The following is a 21,613-nucleotide window of genomic DNA, read 5'->3' on the forward strand; positions in this document are numbered from 1 at the left end:
GCGCGCTTCTGTCAGCGACGCCGACGCCGCAGTGCAAAGCTGTCAGTTGACCGCAGAAGCAGAAGAGAAAAAAATCTGAGCAGCGAAAAAAAAAAAGCTGCTAAACTGATTGTGCCGCCGCGCCGCGAGTGATTTGGCCCCGGTTCCCGGTTTCGAGCGATTTTTAAATTGTTGGGATAAGGAAAAATAAAGTGGTCAAGCGCAAATTATACAGGCCCCAGTGATAACCCAATTAACGGTCCAATTACTACAGGGGAGGGGAAAAGGCCACAGTGAAAAGTGAGAAGAAAGTCGGTGCGAAAAGTTCTTTGCCACGTTCCGGCGTGACCATTTTGCAGTGGTGAATCCTTTTTGTGTCCTTGCTGAGAAAGTCTCTCGGAATTAGTGAAACGATCGGAACCAGGAAGTTCCGAGCAGTTTGTGCAACTTTGTTGTTGAGCACCAAATAAGGAACATCAAGGGGAAATGGCTCCGGCGGACAAAATGGCCAGCAGCGAAGGATACTTGACCAAGGAGCACCTGGCCGGGTTCGATAGCTACAAGGTAAGACAGGACAACGACCTTGGCGCCTTCTAATTACATAAGTCGGCTGCTATCGTCCTGGAAAAGTCCAGAAATGGGGTAGCGGAAACCGACATCGATTTGCCACGCGAGCCGTGCTCTGTTTGGGTGGCCTCATTACGGGCTCAGGTGTTCCGCAAAAAGGAACGTAGTAAAACAGAATGCAATGCAGTTAATTATTCATTCCATTCAAGTCTGTTTTTGCGTTTGTTTTTGCAAACACATTCCAGACGAAGGCAATTTGCGCTGAGCTTTAATCGCTTTAATTAGGCGCGAATATCAGCTGAGGGATTCCCCGATTTACCACCAATTCAACCGACTAATTTTACTTCCGAAATTTGGACACTGAAAGTGTTACAATGTATAGGAAAAACTCCTCACGGCTCTAACTTTAAACAGCAAATATCGATCAAATACGGGTGTCACTCAAATAGCGGTTGTATTTTTAGAATTTTCGACAGGAACGACACACATTAGTTATATTCTTGCTCCTCTCGTGACGTACGTAAAGCATTTCTGATATGAGATAATACTGGTTTTAGAGAAGCGATGCAAAGTTGAATCAGCCAACACGGGCTTGTTTAGTATGAGAATCACGTCGGTTAGCGGCCGATTTATTGTTCACTCATTTATGGGTGAAACTCTATAGAGGGAGAAACGAGTTATTCAATTCGAGCGAAACTGAGTAATACAATGTGTGAAGCGAAATGTTGGCTGCATTAGTTTGGTTCTCGATAATTCTGAAGATAGTTTTTTTTGCAGAGAAAGTTATCAATGAATTCAATTCAATCATAATTAACATGACTTCTCTTGTTTCATGTTTTTCTTCTTCCATTGTAAGTATGTACCGTTAACTGGGGCAACTCGGGACTTAGATCTGAATAGGGAAAGTCGTTTTCAAAGCATTTAAAAGCATCAAATAAAAAAAATGGTTTATAAGCTTATTTGGTTGCTCTGTGTCCCCTTTTTAATGTAATTAATAAGTAATTATCGCTCCAAGACACCTATAAAAAATCGTCAAAACACATTTTATAAAGCATTGGAAAGTAAAATTCTATTTTTTTTAGAAGACAAAAGCTAATGATTTGGAGTTCAAACTTTGAATTAAAACAAAAACAGAGATTAACTGATCGATTTGATGTCTCCGGAAGAGTTACATATCATAGGTAGGAAGAATTCTAGCAAAACAATATAATCTGGTCAAAGTGAGTTTGTAAACAAATAGTGTAGGTATCCTTCTCACTTCCAATGAACTGTAGACTAATAGTTCAAACAGGTCAAAGATCCAATATTGCGCCCTTTTGTAATCGTAGAGTTGATTCCAAAATTTAAAAAAATATTCATTTCGAAGAGATCAGAAAATTTCCCAAATGTTTTTTTTAGCATTGAAAATATGACCATTAGTTTCTGATATATTGATAGGTACTAGAAAATAAAAGGCTGTTTGGACTTAAATTTTCTTGTTTGTTAGCATAGCATAGCATAGCATAGCATTACGGGTCTGCACCACGCTGTAGGGGGTGCCACAATGGTCAATTCAATATTCTTAGACAATTTGATTGCTGCCCGGTACAACCAAAAATATCTAAGAACGGAAATTTCCACACTGTGCTCCAAGGCTACGCCCATACAGTCCCGTGGGGATTTGGGAGGGGATGTTTTTGTTGTTCACTAGTGGCAAAAGTGCAGGGAACCCATGCGACTTTTAAAAGTGAACGGAATATTTTTGGGAGGTTTGGAATGGGGGTTAGAGGAATTTCATCGGGCCGATGAAAATGGTTGAATGCGTAATGTATTACATGATTTGGATGTTTGTAAGTGTAAATGTTAGTCTGTAGTGTATTATCTAATAAGCATATTGTTTTGTAATAATAATAATAATAAATATTATACAGTTGCAAATTACATCTTGCGCGCACCAGACGTCCTTCTTCGCTGTGCTTCTATTGTTCGCTAAACAATACATACGTTGTGGCTGGCTCTGAAAAATGAGTGCTGCCCGCAAAAACGTTCTCGTTGTGGACTTCAGCGTCCTCCCGGACCGTCCAAAACTGGATGTCGTGCAGCGGTTTGTGCAGAAAGGACTTGGAATTGCTTCCGCCGATCTGAAGAGCATCCAGCTACACAACATCCGTCACTGCGTGCTGATCGAGATGGCGGACCCAGGAGCCGCCACCAAGATTGCAGCGGAAAACCATCTAAAATATGCATTCAAGACGCACCCAGGCATAAAGATCCCGGTATACGTCGACGATAACACCATCGACGTCCGGGTTCACGATCTCCCGCTGGACTTGCCAAACACCCAGATCGCCGACGCCATGCGTGAGTACGGAGAAGTGCTCACAATCAGGGACGAGGTTTGGAGGAACTTCTTCGCCGGTGTGCCAAACGGTGTGCGGGTGTTGAAGATGAAGCTCTCCAAGCCCGTCCCATCCTACATCACTGTGTGCGAGCTTTTGTCACTTGCAACCCACACCAATCAAGTTGCCACGTGTCGCCGTTGCGGCGAAAAACGCCACGTATCGAAGAGCTGCGCAGAGGCAGCCAAAAAATCGAACGCGAACAAGCCAAAAAACTCATCCACAAAAACAAACACTCCTGTGCCAACACCATTGGTTTCACCACCAGCCGATCCAACGGTTGTTGAATCCCGAGTCATTGCTTCAAGCACTGAAAACAATGGCAATGACGGATTTACGACTGTTGTAAAGAAAGGCAAAACCAAAAGGCAGCTATCAGGAGAAGAAGACAAATCTGCTGAGAAAAGAAGCTGCTTAGATGACGACGAAAAAAACACATCCCAACAGAATTCTGGAAACGACAACTGCAACGATCAAGGACAACCGAAGGAAAAAGAAATCGTCACCCCGAAGAGAAGACAGTGGAAGCCCACAGTTTAACGTAGAACTACGTCAATCAAATTGATTTCTTTTGTATTTTTATAATGTATGAATTGTAAAAAAATTATCAAAACTTGGCCAGCCTATGTTTACAGAGGCCAGTAACGTTAATAAAAAAAAAAAAAAAAAATAATAAATATTATAAATATGGTAAATAAAATAAATTTAAATATAATCAAGATGATTCCAGGAAGCTGTAAAAAATAGCAGTAAATTAAAATCTAAATGCTCCAGATGGTTCCCAAACTGTTTTAGAAAGATTCGTTAATTTAAGCAATTTGATGATATATGGTATGAGGAGATGGTATGTTACAGGAAAGGTATAGGATGAGGAATAATATGAACATGTAAATAAATAATCATTTAAAATACAAATGCTCCTGATGGTTCCCTTGCTGTTTTAGTAAGTGTCGTTAGTTTATGTAATTTGATCATATATGGTATGAGGAAATGAGGATATAAAGGAAAGCAATACGAAAAAAAATAATTTGAACATTCAAATAAATTTACATATCAGCAGCTAAATTGAAATTAATTCCAGGAAGCTGTAAAAAATAGCAATAATTTTAAAACAAATGCTCCAGATCGATCCATTGCTGTTTTTTAAAGCATCGTTAGTTCATGCAATTTAAATGTATATTTTATGGGAAAATAGTATGATAGAGGATTAGAAAAATATAAATAAATCATGTAGTGAATAGATACATGTTAGCAGTTAATGTAAGGAAGCTGTGAAAAATATAAATATAAATATCCCGTGGAAACAACGACGCAGGCCAAACACGATCGAAGCAGGCCTTGCCTCGCAAAGAGCAACGACGAGACTGGCCAGCTTCTTTCAAATACACTTTTTTCTTCTTTTTCTTCCGCGCGAAACAACGACGCAGGCCAAACACGATCGAAGCAGGCCTTGCCTCGCAAAGAGCAACGGCGAGACTGGCCAGCTTCTTTCAAAATCACTTTTTCTTCCTTTTTCTCCCGCGCGAAACAACGACGCAGGCCAAACACGATCGAAGCAGGCCTTGCCTCGCAAAGAGCAACGGCGAGACTGGCCAGCTTCTTTCAAATACACTTTTTTCTTCCGCGCGAAACAACAACGCAGGCCAAACACGATCGAAGCAGGCCTTGCCTCGCAAAGAGCAACGGCAAGACTGGCCAGCTTCTTTCAAATACACTTTTTTCTTCTTTTTCTTCCGCGCGAAACAACGACGCAGGCCAAACACGATCAAGCAGGCCTTGCCTCGCAAAGAGCAACGGCGAGACTGCTGGACTTAAATTTTCTTGTTTGTTTTTATTTTATCCGCTGTGTTTCCGCAACCAGAGGTCCAACCTTCAATGCCTTTTATACAGTTTTTATGGAAATATTCTCAACCTTTCGAAAAACATATTTTCAAGGATATAACTATTTAAAAAGATTCGGGACTGGCAACACCAGCCAGCAACAGTCAAGTGTTCGGAGCTCTTCAGACTTTTCGATTTTTTCGCCGTAATTTACCGTGATAACCCGGGAGTTTGCTCCTCCAGCATGCCAAGGGCCAGCCGTGGCCGAGGCAGTTCGAGTGCGGCCTCGAAAAACCCGCGAAGTTCATCTACCGGCAGAGTGCAGAAAGGTAAACACACCAATGCCGCATCGACCGCCATCGCGCACTGGAGCGTGCCCGGTGACGTCACCGATCCTTCATTTTTACACGTGTCATACCGTCCACGTGAGTCCCCGGTACGGACGAGACAATCGACCCGGGCATCCGGAAGCACTTCCGGCCAGCAGCAGCAGCAGCAGCAGTCCACCAGCACTACGACGACAACCACTTCCAACGTTCCCACCAGCAACGAATTTGAGATGCTGAGTGGAGATGAAACAACACCGACAGTGACAGCAGCAGTGCTGGCGACGACGATGACGATGATGAACTTGCGCGCAAGCAAGGAAAGCAGAAAAATGGTAACTCTCCGAAGGAACGACGACCACCTCCAATTTTTGTTTTGGATACGTTGGCTGACGATGTTGACGAGTTGCTTGAGGGACTCCAATATTGTCTCAAAATTAGCAAAACTTCTGTGCAAGTGATTACCCACAAAAAGCTACATTTCGACTTGGTGGTGAAAAAGTTGAAGTTGCGAAACTTCAAATTCTTCACATTTGATCCTGCAGAGAAGGTCCCAGTGAAGATCGTCCTTCAGGGATATCCGGACCGCCCGATCTCCGACCTGGAAGAACACCTGACGGGCGTCAAGGTTAAGCCTCGATAGATAAAGGTGCTCTCAAAATCGACTACGGTGACAGATACGTACACCTTGTACCTCCTGTACTTCGATCGCGGGTCCGTCAAAATCCAGGACCTACGGCGGATCAAAGCACTGGACGGCTTCTTTGTGACGTGGCGATTCTACACGAAGAATCCGGCCGACGCAGCTCAATGCCACCGCTGTCAGAAATTCGGACACGGCTCAAGAAACTGCAATCTCCCACCCCGGTGTGTAAAGTGCGGTGAGACCCACTTCACCGAAAGGTGCAGTCTTCCGCGGAAAGACCAACTGGGGGAAAACGCCCAGCAGCACAAAGCACGTGTCAAGTGCGCCAATTGTGGTGGAAATCACACGGCGAATTTCCGTGGCTGTGCCGCGCGGAAAAAGTACATCGAGGAGCAGGGCAAGAAGAAGATAGCGCCAGCGTCCCGCCAACCTCCGAAGACTTCGAGCTCGACCGCTGCAGCAGCTGGCGGCGGAGCGGCTCCATCGACCAACCCAGCGTTCCCTCCCGGTTGGGGAGGTTCGTACGCTAGAGTAGCCGCTTCTGAGGGCGGTTCTCCCTCGGGACAAGCTGATGTTACCGGAGATGATCTCTTCACGTTTCCTGAGTTTTTCGCCCTTGCTGGAGAGATGCTCACGCGCTTTCGTGCCTGCCGAAACAAGGCAGAACAATTCCAAGCTCTCAGTGAGCTGATGATGAAGTACATCTACAACGGATAAGCTGCCTTGTGCAGCGAAGTTTTTCGACGTCAATAGACAAAACATACTGTGATTTAGTTTTAAGCTTTTCTATTTCTATCCTTTTCCTTAGCAAATCTAGAAGGTTTTTTTTTTTTTAATGTTTCCTTCTCTTGCCAAATCCATTGTTAGAATATCCAATTACATCAAAATGAATTATAGTGTAAACCATAGTTGAAAGGAACTCCAAAACTCTATTAGGTTATAAGAAATACGGAATTGTAAATTGATTATTTAGTGACAAAATAAATTGTATTGAATTGAAACTATTTGAAAAAAAAACGAAAATTTGAAATTTTTCAGTTGAAATTAAATTTAAAGTGGCTATATCTTGAAAACGGTGCACTTTATCAAAACTCTGTTGAGTAATTTTAAATTGCAAATTTGATTTTAAGGCCGTAATAAATATTTTTCAAAGTTTTTGTCGATTTTCATCAACCAAGTATACAACATTGAAGGGAACATCCCAAAGCATAAGCCTTCTACATAAATTTGTATGTTTTTCTTAATTTTTGGCGCATTTTGCTTAGGCGGGCCTTAAATTCTTAAATTCTTAAATTCTTAAATTCTTAAATTCTTAAATTCTTAAATTCTTAAATTCTTAAATTCTTAAATTCTTAAATTCTTAAATTCTTAAATTCTTAAATTCATAAATTCTTAAATTCTTAAATTCTTAAATTCTTAAATTCTTAAATTCTTAAATTCTTAAATTCTTAAATTCTTAAATTCTTAAATTCTTAAATTCTTAAATTCTTAAATTCTTAAATTCTTAAATTCTTAAATTCTTAAATTCTTAAATTCTTAAATTCTTAAATTCTTAAATTCTTAAATTCTTAAATTCTTAAATTCTTAAATTCTTAAATTCTTAAATTCTTAAATTCTTAAATTCTTAAATTCTTAAATTCTTAAATTCTTAAATTCTTAAATTCTTAAATTCTTAAATTCTTAAATTCTTAAATTCTTAAATTCTTAAATTCTTAAATTCTTAAATTCTTAAATTCTTAAATTCTTAAATTCTGAAATTCTGAAATTCTTAAATTCTTAAATTCTTAAATTCTTAAATTCTTAAATTCTTAAATTCTTAAATTCTTAAATTCTTAAATTCTTAAATTCTTAAATTCTTAAATTCTTGAATTCTTAAATTCTTAAATTCTTAAATTCTTAAATTCTTAAAGGATTTTATTTCCAAATTCTTAGTTCTTAAATTGCAGGCCGAGGATTGATACCTAAGAGCATGCAATGGCACTGACCTTGTCGCGTGCTCTTCGGTTGACGTCCACGTAAGGAACATCCTGGAAGGAGCGTAACTAACTACATCCGTAGTTCTGTTAGATCATCCGAATTATCTTGATCAGAACAGTATAGCTCTGGTTCCTTGCGAGTGTCCTATTTTCTTACCTCCACGTTGGCTTGGTTTTCATGATGACCTAGCTGGTGGCCTGTGGAAACGGATCGTAAACCTTTGACCACCGCGGGTCAGAGTCGAGACGGCTAAAAGAAAGGGGCGCGACAATGTGGGAAAGGAAAGTAATTTGTGAATGTAGACGGTATTGTTTTGATTCGCAGTATGTTGAGTCAACTGCTGTGGATGTACCTGAAACATCGCACAACGGGGTTTCTCTTCTCTTCATTCTCAGCTACTATGCTACTATAATCTAAGCTTGTTTTGTATCTCTATTTATTAACTATTGTCTAATTTTACATCTAATACATCTAGCTTCTCATTTTTATTCTTCAAAATACGCTCATCATTCTCTTACTATTGATACTTGATTTTTATAAAATAAATTCTCTTTTACTGTCTATTGTTCTCAATCTTCACCCTTTTTTTCAAACTAGTGAGGTTTGAGCCCTTACTCAATTTATGGAATGGTTAAAGGATTAACACAAATATTACTATTGTATTTTTGGTAAACTTTTATAACATGCTTAGGACCAAAAATTGTAACAAAACACCGCGACGAAAGAAATAGCAACAGATAAACAGACTCAACAATAGGGAAGATTTCAGGAGAAAACAATACACAGTAAATAACAATAAGTTTTTGAATTCAAACTAAAAATAAAACAGTTTTTGCTTTAATGAAAGTTGATAGGCACACTATAAATGGTTAGGCGCTTATACTTACATCAAACCCTACGTAATGTACCACCCCCGGCCGAGTTAAAATGCGTAACCTGAAAAGAAGGTGTGCATGCCTGGCACGAACACTCAAAGCGTGTTCTAGCGTGTTGCTCGTACTGACTCAGAGCAAGGGTGAGATGTAGGTGTAAGGGCAGTGCGTGTTCGTCGGGAACCTGGTGCATAAGATCGGTCAAGGCCCGTTCTTACACTGAAAATTGCGAATTGCGAATTGCGATTTTGAACCAAACTGCATCAAAAACTCGAAATCGATGAAAATGCATATGGGACATTTATGCGATCAGGGCAGAGCAGTGTTTTTTGACGAGGTTTTTCTCTGCAGAAATTCTTGGTGAAAAGTAAACTAAACTTTTTTTTGAAGTGAATTGGTGTTAAGAATGTATGAAAAGTTCACTTTATAACACAAAAAGTTCCTCAAGTACGAGAACCTAACGAAAAATAAAAGGGCACATTTGAACTTTTTTTTTTGGTTTGCAGTGAACATGGTTATGTGCCCTTTTGTGTTTTTGATTTTTTCAATAGGAAATTGTTTGTTATCAATCTGATTCTTGGAGGGCATGTAGGGAGTGTACTAATGAATGGAATAGTGGAATAATCCCAAATGTTTACGTTTTGGTTTTGTGCCCTAATGAAATGTTTGGCTCGAGTTATTGTGCCTTCTACTGGTACAAAACCAAAACAGTTGCTTTTCCCCATAAATTCATGCGATTTTTTCCCATACAAATTTCAAGAGCTTAGAGGGAGGGGTTCCTGTGTTCAGAATAAGCTCAAATTTGGATGTATCTTTGATTTCAGGTGGTAGCCCCGAGTAAGCCCAGATTTGGACCTCCCTAATGTTCAAGTGGGTTTTAAAACTATTTTCGTTTATTAACCTACCTCAGTTAAAACCAGATTTTTTTACTATTCCTCTTTTAATTCTTACGATACATAAAAACCAGAAACAGCCGAAAATTTAATGTTATTTTTTGAATATTTTTCAATTAACCGCAGCTCGTACCCGTCTTTTCCATTTCCTCATTACAGTACAGCGCTCGGGACACCTCACCGCTGAGCATTTACATCATGCACCCGTTCTGGAATTGGCTCGTCGAGGTAAGTAAACCATATAAACCGATTGCAACATCAGGCTAATCCCTTTTTCCTACGGCCGGCGCGGTTGAGGCTCCAAAGCCATGCTTCCGCGTGCTATAATTTACGACTGCGACTGGGCCAATCGCTATATCATTAAGGGGCCGGGCTCGGGCGGTCGAGGAACCGTTATGCCTTCGCCGGATTGTGCTGATTCTGGGCTTGTTTTAATGTACATGTTTTGCTCTCCTTTTGATGTTGGGAAGCGCCAGAAGTGCCCTTCATCGCGTTGAGTGGCTGTATCCTGGAAGTGATTTTGTTTGGACTGTTGCTTTTGCTGTGATTTTGGCTTGGTGGTGAAATGTAGAAAATGTTGCAAAATGAAATGAAATCCATGTTGACAAAATTTCATAAAATTTGAGCAATTTACTGTTGAAGTCAAAACGAGTAGCTCTTGGAAGTTAAATTTTGCATTCGGTTACGAAATTGCCAAACTGTCCAAATTCGTTTGTTTGTACTGATACCGAGTTGAAGCACAGCGCAACATGCGTGGATTAAACAGACATGTGTGATAAGAGCAAAAAAATCTTGGAAATCGGTGAGGTTTGTTGAAATTGCGGCCAAGACAAGAAGTAAATACATAGATTGATAAGAACGCATACATTCAGTTACATAAAATAGACGCGTTAAAATTCGCAAACAAATTTCGTATCACTTTGAAAATCTCAGAAGAGACGTGAAATGTCATTCTTAGTATAAATGTCATTTGGATTTTTTTAACCTTTTCCGAATCAGGTAAAAAATTGAAGTGTGGTTATTTGTGAAATATTATATAAAAAATGTGCACAAATAAGTAATTTTTAGGTTAATTTTTGTAATTTTGTCCAATTCCTATAACAGTAGTTGTTCGGTAACTAGGCGTCGTTTAACTGGGCGCTCGATAACTGGGCCGTAGCCCAGTTAAAAAGCAGACAAATGTCAAAAAACCAAAACAAACCAAAATGACCTACACAGAAAAAAAAAAGTGAATTTACTCGACACGGAAAAGCTTTATCACATGTAAACTCAGTTGATGTAAATTTGAGATTCGATGTAAACGGTTGAATCACACGTAAAATCATGTTTTTACGTATAATTTGTTGCAAATTAACATCAAATTGCATTTAAATTTAAATGTTAAATGACGTGCAAAAGTGTTACATCATAAATGATGTAACATTCGGAAATATTTTTTTGTGTGTAGGGGTTAATGGATGCAAAAATCATATTCAATAAATAAAAAAAAACATTTTTCAAACGTTTGTTTAATTTCAAGCTACAATTAAAGAAATATGAAAAGTATGCATTGTAAATAAATTTGAGTAACTTTTATTGTTATTTTTCATCTGGAAAATATTATGCATCGGTGGTCCCCTCGTTATTTTTTGTTCAGCCCAGTTAACGAGCAACATTCGGTGACTGGGCTACGTTCTCAGCCCAGTTACCGAACAACTACAATATTTGTTATGTGACATTTCGTGCTTGCCATTTCATTAGGGCGCATAACTTTTTTTAGGCAAGAGTGTGTCCCTTTCACACCTTATGTAAACAGTCATTCGAATGAAATGGATACACCATTGTTTACAAAAGTTATGTGCCCTTTTGAAATGTTAGGTTCCATTTTGTCACTAAAAGTTGAATTCCATAAATATGTATTTTTTTAATTTTCGAAACTTTTTGATATGTTTTAGAAGAACAAAACGCCATTTTTCATCATTAATTTGTTATGCATTTTTTTTATTTTCTAATCAATTTGGTGTCTTCGGCAAAGTTGTAGGTACACGGACAAATAAATTTCTGTACTTTTTTTATCAGTAGAAGTTAAATACCGTAAATCGGGGTGGATTGAGATTTTTCCGCAAAATTAAGTGTACAAATTAAATACGTACGGAATGGTATGGAATCATACTGACCATGGTAGAGAGATTGTTCAAAGTACTTGTAGAAAAAGTTTTTATTAAATTTAGAAAAGTTTAAAAAGTTAGTTAACTATAATTTAAAAATGTTGATTAAAAGTATCATTTCAATATTCTCAAAGTGTCATTATTCTCTCCATGAACATGAATTTGAATCGGAAAACGGAATGCGATAATTTGGACAATTTAAAAATGTAACATAAATTTGTAAATAATAAGTATTATGTGTTTTTGAAACATCATTCAAAAAAAATCTCAAAAACGTGGGTTTTATAGAAAACCTAGATATATGGGTATCAAAAGATCGGAAATTTTATGCCTTTTCCGATGCCACATAGGTTGACTTGTGAATCGGTTCAGATGCCGGCGGATTTTCCGACGACGTAATTCCGGGTAGGTACGAAATCCCAACGAAAAATCTATTCTAGCGATACAAAGACCCCCAAAACGGTGTTATACCCACTCCAAAATGTTTATTTAGCAATTCTATGGTAATATATTGACATTTAGTTGAATTAAAAGTTTGCAAAATTATGTTTAGATAAGTTTTATATAGAATTTCCAGAGTTATATAAACTTTTATACTAAGTAGTTAGTAAACTTTATATTCAATCCCAATTATTTTTTAAATCAGTCAAGGATACCTATTTGGAGTCGGGAGCCTGGATTTATGGTGAATTGTCAACAAATAACTTTATTTATGTTAATTTTTCGAAAGGTGAACAAACTTTTTTTTGCACCGTTTTTGATTCTTGTAATAGTATTTTTTATATAACTTTTTATATAAATCATCTATTTATGAGCTCTTTGTAACAAAATGTTTGGCATGAGTTTCTGAACAAAACGTAGTACAAGGTTTCTGAAAATTTTAAATTGTTTACATGTTTCATCACAAAATGTGCATAGTGCCTGGTTGCTGGTTGTTGAAATACAGCCTCTTGAAGCATAAATTTTTAATTGTTTATTTCTTATTTTTCGGAAACAACAATGAGCTGTCCGATCAACAAAGTCCAAAAATTCAAAATTCAACTTATAGTAGTAAAAAATCAAATAAAAAAAATCGAGAATCCATGTATCTAATTTTTATGAAAAGTCGCAGTCTAACCTTCAACTTTGCCGAAGATACTAAATCGATCAGAAAATCCCTTCTTAAGAAACAGATTTCGAATATTCACATGGACAAAGTTTAGTTCGCATTAAACAGCCTTCCTATAAGTAATGATGTTGGAAGGACTATTTCAAGCAATGCGGTTCGCTTAATTTTACTTAACTTATTTATAAGAAACTTTTATTTTTATCTATAGTCTATGAGACTGAAAATTGGTGAAAAAAAAATAAATGTTTCATTATTGAAATTAAAAATTGAAGTAGATCAAGGTTTAAGAATCACATGTGTGTCTTTTTTTCTGTACGCCCTCAGTACTTCCCCAAGTGGGTCGCCCCCAACGTGATGACGTTCGCCGGCTTTCTCTTTACGGTGCTCAACTTTGTGATGCTGTCGTGGTACGACTGGGGCTTCTGGGCGAGCACGGACCTGCCGGGGTCCGTCCCCATCCCGAACTGGTTCTGGGCGGCGGCCGCCGTGAACATCTTCCTCGCGTACACGCTGGACGGCATCGACGGCAAACAGGCCCGCCGGATAGGGCTGTCGGGACCGCTGGGGGAGCTGTTCGACCATGGGCTGGACTCGTACTCGGCGTTCTTCATTCCGGGCTGTTTGTACAGTATCTTTGGCCGGGGGGAGTTGTCGGTGCCGCCAATCCGGATGTACTACATCATGTGGACGATCTTCTTCAACTTTTACCTGTCGCACTGGGAGAAGTACAACACGGGGGTGCTGTACCTGCCCTGGGGGTACGATCTGGGCATGTGGGTAAGTTGAGACCACTTGGGTTGATCGCTGTAAGCTGTACTGATTTCATTAAATTTTTGATTTCGTAGGGATCGGTGCTGATGTACCTGGCCACGTGGCACTACGGCTACCAGGTGTGGAAGACCGAGCTGCCGTGGGGAATCTCGGCCGGTCAGCTGATGGAGCTGGCGTTGCACGTGAGCGCCATGTCCAACCTGCCCATGGTGCTGTACAACATGTACCGATCGTACAAGGATCGCACCGGGAAGATGCGCACGATCAAGGAAGCGTTGCGTCCGCTGTTCACGTACGGCACGTTCATGTTCGTGTCGCTGCTGTGGGTGTTCGTCTCGCCGAACGATATTATGAACCGGGACCCGCGCGCGGTCTACATCCTCAGCGGAACCGTGTTCAGCAACATTAGCGTAAGCAGTTTAGATCCGGATCTTGAAATCGCCGAAAATCTGACAATTTCTTTATTTTAGTGCCGCCTGATTGTGTCCCAGATGTCCAACACCATTGCCGATACGTTCAACTGGATGACCGGGGTGTTGGGCCTGGCGGTTGTGTTGAGTCTCGCGATGCCCGCCATCGAGCGGCCGCTGCTGTATCTGCTGGTGGTGGGATCTACGCTGGCCCACTGGGAGTACGGCTCGACGGTGGTAAGTTGTACTCGAATTGTTTTGCGGTCCCGTACAAAGTTGTTGGGACCCCCGATTTGGCAAAAGATTTAGCATCGATACTTAACTTTGCTTAATAAAACGAAGAGCGATTGTAAGTTCCTGGAGCTTTTTTTACATGGAGAAAAATCAGTTGCTAAAATTATGATTTTTCTCCGTGTACGGACCTAAAGCAGCTATTAGCCTACGATAAACAAACACAAATTCAAACTTTCGAAAAAAAATGTATGCAGGCTGACGTTTTGTTAAACAAACGAAGCAGGAAAACTGTCAAAAAGGGTGAGTTTGTTTGCCGTAGTCTAATAGCCCCTTAAGGAGAGATTAGACTATGACAAATAAAATCACTCAAATTCGCCATAACTTTTGCTAAACCTTGAAATTTTTAGACATTATTTTTTTTAGTATAAATACACATTTTACAAAACTTATACACCTTGGACGACCCTTTGGGGAGCGTCCATAAAAAAAGTTCCTTTAAAGTTATTGGGCTACTTTTCGATTTCAAATTGAAAAAAAAACGTCAAAAATCCATTTTTTGACCAAAGCTGGTTCTTATGGTCTTAAATGAAAGCTTAGGATGTCCCCTTTCAGAAACCGACCTGGCAAACCGGACTTGGTCGCTGTGGTCACCGGGAATCTGACACAACCGAAAAAAGCCCCTTTTTGAGACCTCAACTTTGCCGATTTGTATCGCCGGCAAATTTTAACCAATCAAGATGCTCCGGGTTGCATTCGAGAGATTCTCCTATACTTTGGCCAGATGACCTACCGGTTCCGGAAATCCGGAACATTCGAAAGATCATTTTTTACTGTTTTTCACGTATATGCGATACCATTACACTCACGGTAGTTGAAATTGATCCACAAAATTTGCTTAAAACGCAATACACGATTGCCTGAACCACCCTGGAGTGTAATTGGCCAGTTCCGGGTAACCTGGAACCGGTTCCCGGATACCCGATGAACGGTTAACTTGACTTATTTGTGAAACCCCACCATGACGCACATCAAACTACATGAAATTGAATGATTTGTCAATCTATGGTCATGCCGTTGCTCGCTGACCCATCCTGGAACCGATTACCGGTGGCCCCTTGAGGACACTTCAGGAATTTGAGAGAAACCCTATCATCCGACATATCAAACTTCATGAATTTTAAGGAAATGCCAATCTATGTTCATTCCGTAGTTCTCTGACCCATTCTGGCCAATCTGGAACCGATTACCGGTGGCCCTTTGAGGACACTTCCGGAATTTGAGAGAAATCCCATCATCCGACATATCAAACTTCATGCAATTCAATGAATTGTCAATATATGGTCATGCCGTTGCTCGCTGGCCCATCCTGGCCACTTTGGAACCGATTAGCGGTGGCCCCTTGGGAAGACTTCCGGAATATGAGAGAAATTCTATCATCCGACACATCGAACTTCGTGAAATTAGAATATATGTAAATCTATGGTCAAGCCGTTGTGGTCGAACCCATTCTGGCCACTCAGAAACCAACCTACAGGTGATACAGTCATCCCACATATTCGGAACGGTTTCCAGATTGTCCAATGTTCAAAAAATCATAGCAAATCGATAATTGAACTTAATGATTCGTTTTTACCTTCATTTGAAAGCTTTTCTTGCGATCTTTCGAATGCTGTATCGTACATCTGCAAATTTTGACTTTTATATGAAGTTTTTAAAGAATTACTTTGACCCTTGAAATCCACAAATTCGGAACACTTTTTTCTTACGAATGTAAACAAACTTTGGATCTCTCCAGGAGTACATATTTATTACCAAATAATGACTTCACACACTGAAACCAATGAAATTTAAGCTTAGTGATGTTTTATACATGGTTTGATAACTTTTTTCGTGTAAATATCAGTTAAATTCAGGTGTTCCACAATTGTGGGAGGCACAATAACATCTCACAATTATGAAACAGGCCATTTGGAGGCAGTGTTTTGCTGCTCTGGACAAAATAGTCTTGAAATGAAGTTTTTGTTCAAAAAGTACTACTTTGACTAGTGAAATAGCAAGATAATGTCCAAATAAAGGTTCAAAAAATAGTAAGGTCGACAGAAAAGCTACTTTTGGCATGCTACTGACAAATTATCATAAAAGTGTTCCGAATTTGTGGGTGTTCCGAATATGTGGGATGACTGTACAAGTCGGCAAAGTTGGGGCCTCAAAAAGGTCTTTTTTTGTTGTAGCAGTGACCAAATTCGGTTTTCCAGGTTTCGGAAATGGGACATCCTACACACCAAATTTTTTTTACTGAAATTCAGTTAAGATTGACTGAATTTTCATCTACAGAAATTTCAGTAAACGATTCAGTAATTTAGATTTTACTGAATTCTCAGTTAACTGATATTCGTCACTTTGACAGATGATTTACTGAAATTTCAGTAAAATGGTTGTCAAAACAACTGAAATTTCAGCAAAAGAAGCATCAAATTATTTTGCTGAAAATTCAGTAATATCTTGTGGCAGTTTGACAGATCATTTGCTGAAGATTCAGCAATCGTTGCTGGTATTTCAGTTATCAAAATTTGATTTTGCTTGTCATTGAAAATGTTTCCATTTATTTCATCAATCGTCCAAACCTAAAAAACAGTTGGTTAGCATCGAGGCATTTGTTATTACCATTTTTCTTATGCATTATGCAGTTACTGATTTTTCAGCAATGTTTTTGTTCATTACCGAATATCAGTAAAAGTGATGATTACTTCAGTTAATTATTTTACTGAAATGGCAATCTAAAATTTGCTGTGTAAGCTTTCATTTGAGACCAAGAGAATCAGATTTGGTAAAAAACCGGCGTTTTTTTAAGCTTGGAGCTTTTTGTTCTTTGTTAATGCCAAGGGAAGGTTAAATGATATTTCGTAAATCTCTCCCAGTCAGTGATTCCCGTGCACCGCGTTCAACCGCGTTCTCTGTTTGCTGTACTCGATCAAACACCAGCACCGCGTGTGCACGCGTACAAGCAAACCTAAACTCTGCCGTGTACAGACTGTACCCGTACACGAACCTCAAGTTTAAACCGAACCTTGCACCTCGGGTACAAACCCCGTGCAGGCCGACGACGCAGAAAAGAGACAGAAATTTTCCCCTCACGCTCCCTCTGCTGTAAAGTGGTGTTCCATTCCCAAGTAACCACAAGCACTAAATTGAAGTATTAATTCAGTACTAAATCAGCACTGGAATGTTTTGAAGTAGTAAATAAGCTTTGCGAATGCTTTAAAGTACCAAAACTTTGCAGCATTACAACTGGCATTAAATCACCATTTACGACCATGAAAATGTGCTTCAAAGCATTTGATGTTTATCAACAAAGTAACCCATCGATACGGGAAACATTTCAATCAGGCACGCTCTTATTGACTTTAATCCTTCTCCCGTCATACCGTTCTAGTAAGCGTGCGGGCTAAGGCGCAGTTCCCCCAGTGTGCATCAGTTTCATTTTTGCGTGAACTGGGTTCAATTCCCGCTGATTGAAGTGTTTTTTTTTGTACAAAACCGCAGCCTGTAATTAAGTCAAATTTTTCAAAACATATTCCCATAGCACAAAGGACATTATCAAAAGTTCTCTGGTAAATTGAATGACTTTTCTCACAAGCAAAAAGCTGCTTTCCGGAAGTCTGATACACTTTGTGAAATTTTGCCAACCGTGGACCAAGCACTCCTCGGAAAAGCAGTTCCCGTTAGCCGTTAGCCAGTGCTTGTCCCTTTTAAACCGTAATTAATTGTACTGCACTTGACTGGCTGGCCGCAATTTGCTGAGTGATAATCGATAATTTCCGTCCAACGAAATCACAACGGAAACTCGAAACAGCAGAAAGAAAGTCTTAATTAATGTTCGATGCATCAACCACATCGATTAAAACTTTCAAAACAAACACTCAATTCCGAATACATCAGTGGCTGGCGCGCATCCTGGAGATCGACGAGAAAAATGTAAGAATAACATCAAAGTGTCACACTCACACATGAAACGCAACAGGAGAAAAAAAAAACAAAGGAGGCCCACCACCAAGTGTGTGAGTGGAGCAGCTGTTCTTTTTTTCCCCCAGCCTTGACGTCGATAAAGCAGTTTGTTTTTGTTCGAGCTTTCGGCGAAGCATTAAATCGGCATCACTGTGCGCCACTTGAAATGCAGGCCAAGGGTGCACATGATACTGATGATACTCGTCGGTTGACACACCTAGGCGAGGAACATCCCGGAAAGAGCCCAACTACATCCGTAGTGCTGTTAGGACAAAACAGCATGGCTCTGGTTCCTTGCAAGTGTCCTATTTTCTTACCTCCACGTTGGCTTGGTTTAGTCATCATGATGACAAGGTGTAACCTAGCTGGTGGCCTGTGGAAACGACTCGTAAACCTTTGACCAGCGAGGGTCAGAGTACAGACGGCTAGAAGAAAGGGGCGCGTCAATGTGGGAAAGGGAAGTAATTTGTGATTGTAGACGGTTTTGTTTTGATTCGCAGTATGTTGAGTCAACTGCTGTGGATGTACCTGAGCATCGCAGAACGGGGTTTCTCTTTTTTTTCCATTTCAGCTAACAGCTATCTTCTGTTTATTTTGTTTCACTGTTTTTCTAAAACGGCTTCTGTTTACTATCCTCCATTTGATTTCGATTTTACGTATTTGATTCTCTTATTTCCCAACGCTTTTCCACTCTATTTTACCAATTGATGCTGCTGTAACAAACTATCTGCTTTCCCTTAATTTAGCAGCGATGTCAATTTTGTTTATCATGTGCCTTTTCTTTATGTATCTATTTGAATAATTTCTCATCTTCCCTGTAAATGTTCCATCATAACAATAATCTAAGCTTGTTTGTTACCTCTTTTTATTAACTGTTGTTAATTTCTATATCTACTTCATAAATTACTATATTCCTTTTACTATTGATTCTTTACAAAGTATGTTTCTTTCACTCCTTCATTATTTTGAAACTTCACCTTTTTCTTAAGCAAGTGAGGTTCGAGCCCTTGCTCAATTTATGGAATGATTAAAGGATTAACACAAATATTACTATTGTACTTTTGAAAAACTTTTCTAAGATGCTTAGGACCAAAATATTGTAACAAAACACCGCGACAAAAGAAATAGCAACAGATAAACACGACTCAACAATAGGGAAGATTTCAGGAGAAAACAATACACAGTAAAATAACAACTAGTTTTTGAATTCAAACTAAAAATAAAACAGTTTTTGCATTAATGAAAGTTATTAGGCACACTTTAAATAGTTAGGCGCTTATACTTACATCAAACCCTACGTAATGTACCACCCCCGGCCGAGTTAAAATGCGCAACCGGAAAAGAAGGTGTGCATGCCTGGCACGAACACTCAAAGCGTGTTCTAGCGTGCTGCTCGTACTGACTCAGAGCAAGGGTGAGATGTAGGTGTAAGGGCAGTGCGTGTTCGTCGGGAACCTAGTGCATAAGATCGGTCAAGGCCCGTTCTTACACTGAAAATTGCGAATTGCGAATCACTGTGCGCCACTTGAAATATTTCTCAAGGGAAAAGTGCTGATTAAATGTTTTGAAGCATTATTTGCTGGTATTAAATGCCAATATAATGCTGATTTAATGCTGCTATTTAGTGCTTCGCGGTTACTTGGGTTCTCCGCTGCAGTCACACTACAGTGTTTGCCACAGAGAGAGTGAGAAGCAGTCTTTTTTTCGTCTCTTTATACGCTCTTCGCTCGCACGGCGTTGTACCCGAGGTGCACCCCGTGTTTACACCGCGTGTAAACATGAGTGCGCCGTGCGAGGAGAACTCGAACATGGTAGCCTGGTGTGATTGAGGTTCATCTGCACTGAAAACTTGTACGGCGTGTACGGCGTGCGTGCGTTTCGGGAAGACTGCTCCCAGTGTTTCAAATGAGTGATAGAAAAAAATATCATTTGATGATTCCTGCCCCAAATTACCAGAGAGAGTGTAGCAACCGTCGCTGTAGCCTGTGATATCTCTTCCTTTGTCTCGTGATTCCCAGCAAAATTGTTTTGTGGCGGCTTTTTTGGTCCGACATCGTTAAGGGGGGAATACTGTGAAAATGGAAATGAGAAACATAGGAAGATTGTCAAACGCGAGTGTGTAAAAACAAAAACGTGGTCGGCTAAGTTCGGCGCTGAGAGAGTTTACTGTTGTTTGGAGCAAAAGAGAAGAGATATTTAATCACTTTTAAGTTTGACTTTCAGAGAGCGTCCAGTTATGCTCTCTGGGTGAAGATTATTTAATCGATGCTTGATTTTTTTTTGTACAACAAAAGATGGCCAAAATAATCTCCTGAAAACGAGATAAAAAACGAGAGCTAAAAAAGTGACATTATTGGAAAGTTAACTCAATTGAAGAAAATGTTTTAAAGAGAATGAGATATTCGAAGAAAACTATAATAATCTTGAGAATTACAACAGCATTTTGAATTCACCCCTCCTCCTCTCATTTTAGGTGCAGCAAATGTGCAAACACTTCAACAGGATATGCTTCAAAGTAACCAAACCAAAGCCAGTCACCGAATAAAATCTAAGTCAATGTGGCAGTACACGCGACGAGCCGTCGTCACCGACGCTACCGACGGTTCTGGTCAAAGAAGTTTAAGCGTAGGGACTATGTTTTAAGCATCACACAAGAAGGCGACACATAATTGTAAAGGCAAGATATCAGGAAGAACAACTTTTTTGTTTTGTTTCTAGTAGATAGGACGCGTATTCAAAGAAAAGTATCCACCCCTTAATTTATTTTACAATTTTAAACCAGTTTTTATTGCTCTCGAATGACTCGAAATGTTGTGTTCCTAAATAGTGGCTCTCGAAATGTTGCATTTCTTTTTTAGGGTTTTTGTTTGAGCGGCACGTGCTCGCGCGTCTAATTTTGTGTATAGGGAAAGGCAGCGAGAACAAATTAGATGTAAACACACATACACACACACATACACACTTTGCTATGGCAGCGTTTAGCAAAACAAAAAGGAAAAAAAAACAACAAAACAATACTTTATAATATATTTTGGAATTGTCTTTTTTTAACATCACGACAATAAAGTTAACGTATTCGACTGAAGAAATTGCTTTGCGAGCGTGTGCGCGTTAGTTGGAGAACATTAGCACCGGAGAAAGTGATATCAATCGTAGTTTTAACAATCGGACAACTTATTAGCTTTCATTGTTTCACGTTTCGTCAGTCTCTTTTCTTCTATTTGTGCCATTCTAGCTTGGATTAAATTATTTAAAATGCAGATGCGAACGCGCTTTCACCATCGATTTGTGTGTCTAAGAACAAAGATAAACCGAGATTATGATCGATTAGTATTGAGATGAAAGAAATCGCTTCCAGAAAAGAGTCTATTAAGTCGGAAAGGAGTAACGTTATTGTAAATATATACTATACACGTTCCACCCTGAAACAGAAGGGTTTTGCGGGAAGGAATCGTACGCGTGAACAGAGCAGGGCAGCA

General features: G+C 39.5%; 1 protein-coding gene across 2 annotated transcripts; it reads left to right on the forward strand.

Annotated features, from left to right (window-relative positions):
* The first annotated feature begins 54 nt into the window (after nucleotides 1-54).
* LOC120422984 (ethanolaminephosphotransferase 1) lies at nucleotides 55-21,613 on the forward strand. Of its 2 annotated transcripts, none has more exons than XM_039586594.2 (6): nucleotides 55-543; nucleotides 9,586-9,687; nucleotides 13,039-13,491; nucleotides 13,560-13,895; nucleotides 13,956-14,132; nucleotides 20,608-21,613. In XM_039586594.2, exons 1-6 carry the CDS (start codon nucleotides 466-468, stop codon nucleotides 20,677-20,679), a joined length of 1,218 nt encoding a protein of 405 aa, XP_039442528.1. In that variant the 5' UTR covers nucleotides 55-465; the 3' UTR covers nucleotides 20,680-21,613. The 2 variants fall into 2 exon arrangements, with proteins under 2 accessions (XP_039442528.1, XP_039442529.1); XM_039586595.2 differs by having other exon boundaries at nucleotides 56-543; nucleotides 9,619-9,687.

Source organism: Culex pipiens, chromosome 2 (assembly GCF_016801865.2).
Source record: "Culex pipiens pallens isolate TS chromosome 2, TS_CPP_V2, whole genome shotgun sequence".
Classification (NCBI taxonomy): Eukaryota; Metazoa; Arthropoda; class Insecta; order Diptera; family Culicidae; genus Culex; species Culex pipiens.